At 42.8% G+C, this 12,356-nt stretch overlaps 1 protein-coding gene across 9 annotated transcripts in view; it reads left to right on the plus strand.

Moving 5' to 3' along the window:
• LOC110521707 (volume-regulated anion channel subunit LRRC8C) overlaps window positions 1-9,262 on the plus strand; it is a 32,326-nt gene extending 23,064 nt beyond the window's left edge. For 7 of the 9 annotated variants that reach the window (XM_021599494.2, XM_021599496.2, XM_021599497.2 and 4 more), the window contains 5 exons: window positions 5,212-5,601; window positions 5,740-6,344; window positions 6,505-6,826; window positions 7,230-7,592; window positions 7,811-8,377. In XM_021599494.2, the coding sequence (XP_021455169.1) occupies window positions 5,212-5,601; window positions 5,740-6,344; window positions 6,505-6,826; window positions 7,230-7,592; window positions 7,811-8,377 (2,247 nt within the window). Of the gene's footprint in view, window positions 1-5,211; window positions 5,602-5,739; window positions 6,345-6,504; window positions 6,827-7,229; window positions 7,593-7,810 lie in introns of all 9 variants that reach the window. The other 2 variants (XM_036968914.1, XM_021599498.2) reach the window with 2 other exon arrangements.
• The last annotated feature ends 3,094 nt before the right edge of the window (window positions 9,263-12,356 follow it).

Consider the following 12,356-nt stretch of genomic DNA (forward strand, 5'->3'; position numbering starts at 1 on the left):
TTACCGACATAGAAAAATGTTTTCACTGCTGGCTAGTCGTCTTCCGTGGTTTAACCAAATGAGAGCAGTGTTTCCTTAAAAGGTTGTCTGGGTTTAAACATCTTCTATTGTAGGCCTACAGAAACTGACTAGCTTAATCAATTGATAGTGACAGAATTAGATTACTTCCCAAGCAAAGACGGCCTCTGTACGTCAAAGAAATGAAACCATGATATCCCCCATATGCATCGGAGTCACGTCTTTCCCGGGTATTTTACAGCTTGTTTCTAGCGTAAAGCATTGCGGTTGAGGTCGGGTGATTGTGGAGGCCAGGTCATCTGATACAGCACTCATCACTCTCTTGGTCAAATAGGCCAAGGTGGGAGGTGTGTTTTGGGTCATTGTCATGTTGAAAAACAAATTAGCGCGAACCAGATGGGATTGTGTATCACTGCGTAATGCTGTGGTAGTCATGCTGGTTAAGTGTGCATTGAATTCTAAATAAATCAGACAGTGTCACCAGCAAAGCATCCCCACACCATCACACTTCCTCCTCCATGCTTCACGGTGGGATCCACACTTGCGGAGGTCATAAATTCACCTGCTCTGCGTCTCACAAAGACACAGCGGTTGGAATAAAAACATCTAAATTTGGATTCATCAGTCCAAACATTGCTCATGTTACTTGGCCGAGGGAGTCACTTATTATTGGTGTCCTTTTACTAGTGGTTTCTTTGCAGCAATTAGACCATGAAGGCCTGAATCATGCAGTCTCCTCTGAACAGTTGATGTTGTTTGTTACTTGAACTCTGAAGCATTTATTTGAGGTCCAATGTCTGAGGCTGGCAACTCGAAAGAATTAATCCACTGCAGCAAGTTAACTCTGGGTCTTACTTTCCTGTGGCCATCCTCATGAGAGCCAGTTTCATCATAAAGCTTGATTGTTTTTGTGACTGAACTTGAAGAAACATTTAAAGTTCTCAACATTTTCCGGATTGACTGACCTTCATGTCTTAATGTAATGATGGACTGTCATTTCTCTTTTCTTATTTGAGCTGTTCTTGCCATAATATGGACTTGGTCTTTTACTTTTTTGGTCTTTTACGAAGTAAAGTTGTTTTCTGTATACCACACCTACCTTGTCACAACACAACTGATTGGCTCAAAAGCATTAAGAAGGTAAGAAATTCCACAAATTAACTTTTAACAAGGCACACATGTTAACTGAAATGCATTCCACCTCATGAAGCTCATTGAGAGAATGCCAAGAGTGCAAAGCTGTCATCAAGGCAAAGGGTGGCTACTTTGACGAATCTTAAATTATAAAACATATTTTGATATATTTTTTGGGTTAATACACGATTCCAGATGTGTTTTCATAGTTTTGATGCCTACTATTATTCTACAATTTAGAAAATAGTAAAACATTAAGGAAAACCCTGGAATGAGTGTCAACTTTTGACTGGAACTATATACACTACCATTCAAAAGTTTGGGGTCACTTAGAAATGTCCTTGTTTTTGAAAGAAATGCATAGTGTAGACATTATTAATGTTGAAAATTACTATTGTAGCTGGAAATGTCTGACTTAAAAAAAAAAAAAATGAATATCTACGTACGCGTACAGAGGCTGAGAAATTAAGGCTATTCCATGCGAGAAACTGAAGATCTCATACAACGCTGTGTACTACTCCCTTCACAGAACAGAGCAAACTGGCTCTAACCAGAATACAAAGGAGTGGGAGACTCCGCAGCACAACTGAGCAAAGGGACAAGTACATTAGTGTCTACAGTCGTGGCCAAAAGTTGAGAATGACACATATTAATTTTCACAAAGTCTGCTGCCTCAGTTTGTATGATGGCAATTTGCATATACTCCAGAATGTTATGAAGAGATTAATTGCAAAGTCCCTATTTGCCATGCTCAGTTGTGCCCCAGGGCCTTCCACTCCTCTTTCTATTCTGGTTACAGCCAGTTTGCTCTGTTCTGTGAAGGGAGTAGTATAAAGCATTATACGTGTTGTCCTGCCCTCTTCATGACTGTCTTGGTGTGTTTGGACCATAGTTTGTTGGTGATGTGGACACCAAGGAATTTGAAACTCTCGACCCACTCCACAACATCCCAGTCGATTTAAACGAGGGGCCTGTTCGGCCCCCTTGAAGCGAGCATAAAAGGCATTTAGCTCGCCTGGTAGGCTCGCATTACTGGCAGCTCGTGGCGGGATTTCCCTTAGTAGTCCGTAATCGTTTGCAAGCCCTGCCACATCTGACGAGCGCCAGAGCCGGTGTAGTAGGATTATAGAGGGCATAGTGGGATTTCTAAAAAGCGTCCGCTCCTTGAAAGCGGCAGCTTTATTCCCGTGCAGATGTTGCCTGTAATCCTTGGCTTCTGGTTGGGAATTGTACACATGGTCAATGTGGGGATGACATCATTGATGCACTTATTGATGAACCCGGTGACTGAGGTGGTATACTCCTCTGCCATTGGATGAATCCTGGAACATATATTCCAGTCTGTGCTAGCAAAACAGTCCTGCAGCATCTGCATCTTCTGACTACTTTTATTGACTGAGTCATTGGTACTTCCTGCTTTAGTTTTTGCTTTTAAGCAGGAATCTGGAGGATAGAACTATGGTCAGATTTGCCAAATGCGAGGGGGGGAGCTTTTTTTTTATGTGTCTCTGTGTGTGGAGTAAAGGTAGTTTTTTTTCCCCCTCTCTAACTTCTCTTGTTTTTGATAGCCAAAGTGATGTGGTGGAGCTAGCTAGCCTAAATAAAGTGATGTAGCTGGAGTAACTTGGGAAGCTTGCCAGGCTAACGTTAACTAGCTAGCTAACTTGCCATTGAAGATACAGACAAATGTAATGGTCAAGAACAGATATTAGCTAATTAGAACAAACCTCTTATTAACTAGCTATCTGTAGCTTGCTAAAGCATCAATGTTTACCTGGCACACTAACCCTCCTATTTTTGTGTCGTTGTGACCGCTAGCGCTCCACCGCAGTTTGATGCGTATTTAGTCCATTGAATGCTGACAGACAGAAAAGTCTGCATCCTCGTACAGTTCAGCTGGGAACTCCCTGTCCCTGGCTGTTATTCTGGTCATCACTTGTTTTACTCCTCAGCTCCTCTGCTGTAAATCTGGGCATTTTTTGTTAAATATTTCTCTCCTCGGACAGCTGTCATTCATTCATGGAGCTGTCTGCATCCTGCACTTCTCACTCACACAGGGGAAGGGCTACAGTGGCGAGAGTGGGCTACACCTATGGCTACGTTTTTCGGTGATTGAAATACATCAGTGAAAAACAATGTTATTCAAGTCAATTTTATTTAACTTTGCTTTCAGCTGGCAGCTTATTTTTACCTTTTAGAATCATATGCATTCTATTCGGAATTCCACGTCTTTTCGGCAGAATTCTGCGTGCGTGGATACCATGCGGGTCTACAAATAAGCAACTAAGTCTAAACTGAAATATGACACTCCCATTTATCTCCAGGTAACCATTCTGTAAATTTCAATCAAATCAAAGTTTATTTGTCACGTGCGTCGAATACAACAGGTACCTTACAGTGAAATGCTTACTTACAGGCTCTATCCAATGGTACGGAAAGTGTGTGTGTGTGTGTAAGTAAAGAAATAAAACAACAGTAAAAAGACATTTGAAAAAAGAGTAGCAAGGCTATATACAGATATCTGTTAGTCAGGCTTATTGAGTTAGTATGTACATGTAGGGATGGTTAAAGTAACTGCATATATGATGGACAGAGAGTAGACAGAGAGTAGCAGACACGTAAAAATAGGGGTTGGTTCAGGAGTCTTATGGCTTGGGGGTAAAAACTGTTGAAGTCTTTTTGTCCTAGACTTGGCACTCCGGTACCGCTTGCCATGCGGAAGTAGAGAGAACAGTCTATGGCTGGGGTCTTTGACAATTTTTAGGGCCTTCCTCTGACGCCGCCTGTTGTCGAGGTCCTGGATGGCAGGCAGCTTTGCCCCAGTGATGTACTGGGCCGTACGCACTACCCTCTGAAGTGCCTTGCAGTCGGAGGCCGAGTAATTGCCGTACCAGGCAGTGATGCAACCGGTCAGGATGCTCTCGATGTTGCAGCTGTAGAACCTTTTGAGGATCTCAGGACCCATGCCAAATTTTTTTAGGTTCCTGAGGGGGATTAGGCTTTGTCGTGCCCTCTTCACGACTGACTTGGTGTGTTTGGACCATTCTTTGTTGTTGATGTGGACACCAAGGAATTTTAAGCTCTCAACCTGTTCCACTACAGCCCCGTCGATGAGAATGGGGACGTGCTCGGTGCTCCTTTTCCTGTAGTCCACAATCATCTCCTTAGTCTTGGTTACGTTGAGGGATAGGTTGTTATTCTGGCACCATCCAGCCAGGTCTCTGACCTCCCCTATTGGCTGTCTCGTCGTTGTCGGTGATCAGGACTGTTGTGTCGTCAGCAAACTTAATGATGGTGTTGGAGTCGTGCCTGGCCATGCAGTTGTGGGTGAACAGGGAGTACAGGAGGGGACTGAGCACGCACCCCTGGGGAGCTCCGGTGTTGAGGATCAGCATGGCAGATGTGTTGCTACCTACCCTCACCACCTGGGGGCGGCCTGTCAGGAAGTCCAGGATCCAGTTGCAGAGGGAGGTGTTTAGTCCCAGGATCCTTAGCTTGGTAATGAGCTTTGAGGGTACTATGGTATCTCTCCCTTAGCAGGTTTGACTTTGCATATCTGTTCTGCCCCGTACTGCTGCTGCACAACCCCAAGAGTAATTTCCTATGGCCCATAAACCACATGATATTTAGGCTAAGTCACTAGTCTGCATCATAGCAAGACAAGTACATCTTTACGAAGCTGAAGGAAAAATAATCATTTTTGTTTGGATCCATGATTCATCTATGTTTTCAATAAAGTAAAATACTTGTAATGTTGTAAGTACTATATGAATAGTAAAACAAATATTGTTTAACGAGGTGCAATAGTGAGTTAAAGCATAACAAATAATTTGGTGGTTAAGTATTGCATTAGGAAGTCTGTCTCCCTCTTCAGTTTGCGGTAGTTAAAACATTAACTGGTTATTTCCTTTCTGAGTCGCATCTCTACCAGGGAAGTCAGTGCAGGAAATGAGACAGATATTCCCCTCTTTCTATTATCACTGTAACAGACTAGTTTCGATCTTGCGTGCTTGCTTGCTTGCTTGCTTGCTTGCTTATTTGTTCCTTATTTTATTTCAGGTGATGCAGGACAAAATCATCTGCCTTCCCCAAAGAATGTCCATGCCGAACCAAACAATACTCTTACCAAATAAAACCGAGCTGGTCTCACCCGCTGTGCCACAGGACATGCACGAGATGATGGGCCTGAAAACCAACCTGGACCTCCAGCAGTACAGCTTCATCAACCAGATGTGCTACGAGAAGGCTCTGCACTGGTACGCCAAGTACTTCCCTTACCTGGTCCTCATACACACCCTGATCTTCATGGTGTGTAGCAACTTCTGGTTCAAGTTCCCAGGCTCCAGCTCTAAGATAGAGCATTTCATCTCCATCTTGGGAAAGTGCTTTGACTCCCCCTGGACTACCAGAGCTCTGTCTGAAGTGTCTGGAGAGAACCCAGAGGAAAAGGTATTGTTTGTATATGTGTGTGTACATGCCTAAAATAATTTTTGTCCAGGACTAAGCTCAATCTTTGTCCGAGAAACCTAACCTATATCGAACTGTATAATTTTAATATGTCAAATAAAGTGCATTCATTCATTCAAGGATAAGAAGTGCAGTGCCAGCAGAGCGATCCTCAACGTGTCTGTAGAGGGGAACCTGGACGACCTGGAGAAGACCCAGTCCCTCAAATCCATCCCAGAGAAGATCGTCGTGGACAAGCCCACGGCTAGTGCCCTGGAAAAGAAGGAAGGAGAGCAAGCCAAAGCTCTGTTTGAGAAGGTGAAGAAGTTCCGCCTGCATGTTGAGGAGGGGGACATCCTCTATATTATGTATGTTCGCCAAACTGTTCTCAAAGTGATGAAGTTCCTCCTCATCATCGCGTATAACAGTGCGTTAGTCTCGGAGGTGCAGATCACAGTGAAGTGCAATGTGGACATGCAGGACATGACGGGATATAAGCATTTCTCCTGTAATCACACCATGGCCCACCTGTTCTCCAAGCTGTCATACTGTTACCTATGCTTTGTGGCTGTGTATGGATTCACCTGCCTCTACACTTCCTACTGGCTCTTCTACCGCTCGCTGAAGGAATACTCCTTTGAATACGTACGACAGGAAACGGGAATCGATGACATCCCAGACGTGAAGAATGACTTTGCCTTCATGCTGCACATGATCGACCAGTATGACCCACTATACTCCAAGAGGTGCGTTGTCTTTGTAATTGTACAAGTAATTTAGCTCTTCATTGCTATTGATAAGTATGCAATGCCTCCAATTGTAAAAGTTTCCTTTGACCATCCTTGGACAATAAAGTCCAAATAAATCTTTGACTTCTTCTTCTCTCTTTCGCTCTCTTGTTCTCAGATTCGCAGTGTTCCTATCAGAGGTCAGTGAAAACAAACTGAAACAGCTGAACCTGAACCATGAGTGGACGCCAGAGAAGCTGCGTCAGAGACTGATGACCAACCACAACAACAGACTGGAGCTGCAGCTCTTCATGCTGTCTGGGCTTCCAGACACCATCTTTGAGGTGACAGAGCTCCAGTCCCTGAAGCTTGAAATCATCAACAACGTAACCATCCCAGCTTCCATCGCCCAGCTTGAAGACCTTCAGGAGCTTTCTCTGTATCAGTGTTATTTAAAGATCCACGCCACAGCCACCTCCTTCCTCAAAGAGAACCTCAAGGTAAGTTTTCTACCATGTGCTATTCTCGTAGTCTTTTTGTATAGGATATATATTTTTATTCCTCCTGGCGTTGTATTGGGTTTTTGTCTCGTACAGTATGTGTATTTTGTACGTATTTGTTATTGACATTACATTTCCTCCTATGGGATTAATAGGTGGAGTAGTTCTGTATGTAATAAAACCCTTTTGTGGGAAAACAAATTTTGATTGGCTGGGCCTGGCTCCCCAGTGGGTGGAGACAAAGTAAATTGACCTCCCAGGCCCACTCATGGCTGGCCCTTGCCCAGTCATGTGAAATCCATAAATTAGGGCCAATTTATTTAAATTGACTGATTTCCTTCTATGAACTGTAACTAAGTAAAATATTTGAAATTGTTGCATTTTATATTTTTGTTTATCTAAGGTGCTCAGGGTGAAGTTTGATGACAGCAGAGAGCTGCCTCATTGGCTGTACCACCTGCGGAATCTAGAGGAGCTCTACCTCATTGGCTCACTGAGTCCTGACGCTTCTAAAAATGTGGTTCTGGAGTCCCTGAGGGAGCTGAAGAATCTGAAGACCCTGTCACTCAAAAGTAACTTTACAAAGATCCCCCAGTCCATTGTGGACGTGTCCAGCCACCTGCAGAGGCTGTATGTCTACAACGACGGCACTAAGCTGGTGATGCTCAACAATCTGAAGAAGATGGTGAACCTGACTGAACTGGAGCTGGTGCACTGTGACCTGGAACGCATCCCACATGCTGTCTTCAGCCTCACGAACCTACAGGTATGATATGCATTACTTTGACTGCCTGCTATCTGAGTGATCTACAATGTGGTTTTTAAATATGTAAGGAGTTATTCCTGTCAGCTCCTAGTGGAGAAAAGGGCTTCAATGGTGAAATTCCAGCGACCCCTGTTCTGGGTGGTTTTCTTGACCTCAAATATGCCAATTCCTGTAATATTGTGGCGTTATACTTAAAACAAAATGTTCTAACTCCACAGGAGTTGGACCTGAAAGAAAACAACCTGCACTCCATCGAGGAGATAGTCAGCTGCCAGCACCTCCGCAAGCTGACGTGCCTGAAACTCTGGCACAACAGTATCTGCTACATCCCAGAACACATCAAGAAGCTGGGCAGCTTAGAGCGCCTCTACTTCAGTCACAACAAGATCGAGATCTTGCCCTCGCACCTGTTCTTATGCAACAAGCTTCGTTACCTGGACCTGTCCAACAACGACATCCGGTTTATTCCGCCGGAGATTGGTGTCCTACAGAGTCTTCAGTACTTCTCCGTCACATGCAACAAGATTGAGAACCTCCCAGACGAGCTGTTCTTTTGCAAGAAGCTCACAACCCTCAAGCTGGGCAAGAATACGCTGTCATTGCTCTCACCAAAGATCTCATACCTGGTTCTATTGACACACCTGGAACTGAAGGGCAACCATTTTGAACTCCTGCCTCCAGAGCTTGGGTTCTGCCGGGCATTGAAGCGGGGTGGCCTAATGGTGGAAGACGCTCTGTTTGAAACCTTGCCATCGGAAATCCGAGACAAATTGAAGACTGAGTGAAATGTCTTACAGTATCTGTGCAAAAGGCCCTGCGATAGACTAGCGTCCCGCCCAGGGGGTATACTTCAAGCTGCATTAAACTATATAAAAAAGTGATAGGACAGGAGCCAATGGGTTATTCTGGCTCGGACAAGCCAACTTACTTGACTGTTCAAAAAGAAAAAGCCAGTTTGTCTGGCAATCCTAGTCAACCAAAATGGTCGATTTTACTGTATTACACATCGCGATCAAAATCTAAGCACTGTACCCTAAGTTTGTTTATAGGGGGCAGATGTGATAATCATGGGTGAATGTTTTTAGTATTATGTCGAAGTCTTACTTCATGACAGAAGGGAACATGGCATTGTGTTGTAATTAAATGGTTCTTAACAATAGGGTTAGTCACAGGCAAGGTGTACTTGTACCCAGGCTAATATTTGACTCCTTATTCTCTGTCATATGCCACACAATGTTTGGCATGACATGGCGTGGCAAGGAATGGAAGGATAGCACAAACATATCTGTTTTCTTCTGTTACATGTAGTTGCTAGTTGACATATGTTAATCACTCGTTGCACCTTTTCTGCATTTTGCTTATGTTATGCTAATTAAGGCCTGCTTTTTATGGCTATTGCATTGCTGCTTGAATACTTTTCATTTCATTTTTAATTTTATTTTTATATTGTTTGCCTGCCATGTGCTGTGCTATGCTATGTAGCCCCTGCTAGCCTAGCCTGCTCTAGCTTTGGCCTTCTGTGCCACATGCTATTGCACCCTCTTTTCCATTCGATTTGTTGAATTGCTGCTATATTTATGTACAAGCTTTACTAATTTACATTGCATTTGTATATTGTCATTTGAAATTCATACAAATTACATCAATGAGTTATGCACATTATTACCTGTTCTTATTTGTACCTTTGTCTCCTTTGTAGATAAACTATGTATGCATACATACACAGCTTTTATATATATATGTATATACTGTATCTATATGTATATACTGTATGTATATGTATGTATATACTGTATGTATATATGTATATACTGTATGTATGTGGACACCCCTTCAAATTAGTGGATTCAGCTATTTCAACCATATCTGTTGCTGACAGGTGTATAAAATTGAGCACACAGCCATGCAATCTCCATAGACAAACAACATTGGCAGGTGGCCTTAATGAAGAGCTTTCCAACAATTCAGTCAAATTTCTGCCCTGCTAGGGCTACCCCGGTCAATTGTAAGTGCTGTTATTGTGAAGTGGAAACGTCTAGGAGCAGCAACGGCTCCGCATAGTGACAACTGTAAAGTTTTTGGTGGAGGAGGAATAATTGTCTTCCGATGTTCTTAATGGTCCGGACTATGCCCCTTAGTTCTAGTGAAGGGAAATCTAAACGCTACAGCATACAATGACATTCTAGAGGATTCTGTGCTTCTACATTTGTGGCAACAGTTTAGGGAAGGCCCTTTCCTCTTTAAACATGACAATGCGCCCGTGCACAGAGCGAGGTCCTTACAGAAATGGTTTGTTGAGATCGGTGTGGAAGAACTTGACTGACCTGCGTAGAGCCCTGACCTCAACCCCATCGAACACCTTTGGGTTGAATTGGAACGCCGACTGAGCCAGGCCTAATCGCCCAACATCAGTGCCAACATCACTAATGCTCTTGTGGCTGAATGGAAGCAATTCCCCACAGCAATGTTCCAACATCTAGTGGAAAGCATTCCCAGAAGAATGGAGGCTGTTGTAGCAAATGTGGGACCAACTCCATATTAATGCGCATGATTTTGGAACGAGTTGTTTGACAAGCAGGTGTCCACACACTTTTGGTCATGTAGTGTACCAATAATTGTTGAGACTGGCACAACAACTGTTCACCTAACTCAACCATGTGCTGTAATTCAACTAATCTGAACCTGTTCCATGCCATGTACCATCTTCATCTGAATACACATAGACTTTATCTCTGCCTCTGTCTGCTCCTTCACCACAGCCCCACAGTAGTTGACCATTATCCATTCACCAGTCCTACATCTCTATTCTATTCTCAAAAGATCTTAGTGTGAGCAGTTTGGCAAAGTTACACCTGGCTGTTTTCACATGTCGCCTTGGGTACGACACATCCTCTCACCTTTTGCTTTCATTTCCATTTCCATTCCATTCCACATTTCCTGTTTCTCAAAATACAGCCGGGTGCAGCTTTCCTAAACTGCGTACAGTACGTGTTGTTTTTTTGTATTTGAAAAATCATTTCTCGCTTATATGAGCGTTAACTTACAAATGTTTTCAAAATGGTATCGTGTGCGAGGTGTATTTGCGTTTAGACGGAGCATTTGGGCAAAAATCCCCTCAAGTGGCAGACAGCTTTGTGAAAGACAGTATAATGTTTAACATTTACTATTTATTTGAATGGGCTAATCCTCGGTCCTTGAGTTTGAGTGTTTGCATTCTCCATCCCTCTGCTGTTTACCAAATCAGTGGCGGCTGGCCACTTGGTTTGAACTGCAGATTGCTCCTTTTAAGCTCAAACAACATTTGATCAGGTCATGTTTAACCATTTCAACCCATGACTGTTACCTTTTTACATTATAGAAACACAAAAAAATAAATATTGAATCTGATCCACTGTTCTCTACTCAGGTAGTCTATATATCATGTTGAAAGTTATTTATAGAACAGTGTGGACTCACTCAGCTGTAGCTGTTCTGTCAATAGCCTGTGGCAATACTATATTTATCAGGAAGGCTAGCTTGTTTCAGTTAGTCAACAGCTTACACAAGCTAAAAAAAATACCAGCCAAGTTGTAAGTAATGTATCTTTATTACAATTCACAAAACACTTTGCACATGCCTTATAGACAGATTTAAACTTTTTGGTCCTCAGAGAGGTAAAAAAAAGTCCACGCCTTACACTGCAATGTCTATCAGAGCTGTAGATCACTGCAAAGGTGCCAGGGTCAGCTGCTATCTTAATGTATAAAAACAGTACCGTATCTACATTTATGTAGGGCTTTATAGTCTAATGCGAAATAGTACCCCCCCCCCTCCCCCCCAAATGAATACATCTGGTGAGTAAAGATAATTAAAAGGTGTATATATATATATATATATATTGTTATTTTTTAACAGTTATTTTTTAACAGTTATTTTAACAGATCGTATTTGCTGTGTTTGGTTCTTGATGAATAAAAACAACCAGCTGCTTTAAGAGACATTTTGTAGTCTGTCTTATCCTATACCTGTACAGTGTGTTGCATCCCATTTCATGTACAGTTGCAGTTCTGTTTACCTCAGAGAAAATAAAATAAACTGTTATGGTATGTGGAATCAAAGTTTTACCCTAGGTGGCAGTGATGTGCTTTGAATAAAGCCATGTTCAAGTGATAGATGGAAACTATAGTCTATCCTACTTGTTTAGATCAACGGGGCAGACTTTGGTCTATGCTTTACTAGCCTTGGATGCCCAAGCTTTGCTGTGAGGTTAAAGCTTGTGACAGAGGCTAATACTGTACAGTCAATGTCTCTCACTTCTCAGCAACCTGTCAGGGTATACGTTCTCCTCACCTTGAATTGAGCTGTCTGTCATGAACCACTGTGTGTCGCAAATTTCCTATATTGTGCACTAGTTTTACCTGGGCCCATAGTGCACTATTTTTGACCAGAGCACTATGTAGGGAATAGTGTTCCATTTGGGATGCTAACCATATACAGGTAACTGGCCAAATAAACACCAACAGTGTCTTTATAGGGAGTTGGGCCACCTTGAACCAGAACTGCTTCAATGCACCTTGGCATATATTCTATTTTGTTTTTTTTTACGTGTTATTTATTACATTGGTACCCCAGGTAATCTTAGGTTTCATTACATACAGTCGGAAGGAACTACTGAATATAAGAGCAACGTCAACTCACAATCATTACGACCAGGAATACGACTTTCCCGAGGCGGGTCCTGTGTTTTGCCTTCCACCCAGGACAATGATCAGATCCCAGCCGGCA

This window comes from Oncorhynchus mykiss, chromosome 30 (genome assembly GCF_013265735.2).
Source record: "Oncorhynchus mykiss isolate Arlee chromosome 30, USDA_OmykA_1.1, whole genome shotgun sequence".
In the NCBI taxonomy this organism is placed as follows: domain Eukaryota; kingdom Metazoa; phylum Chordata; class Actinopteri; order Salmoniformes; family Salmonidae; genus Oncorhynchus; species Oncorhynchus mykiss.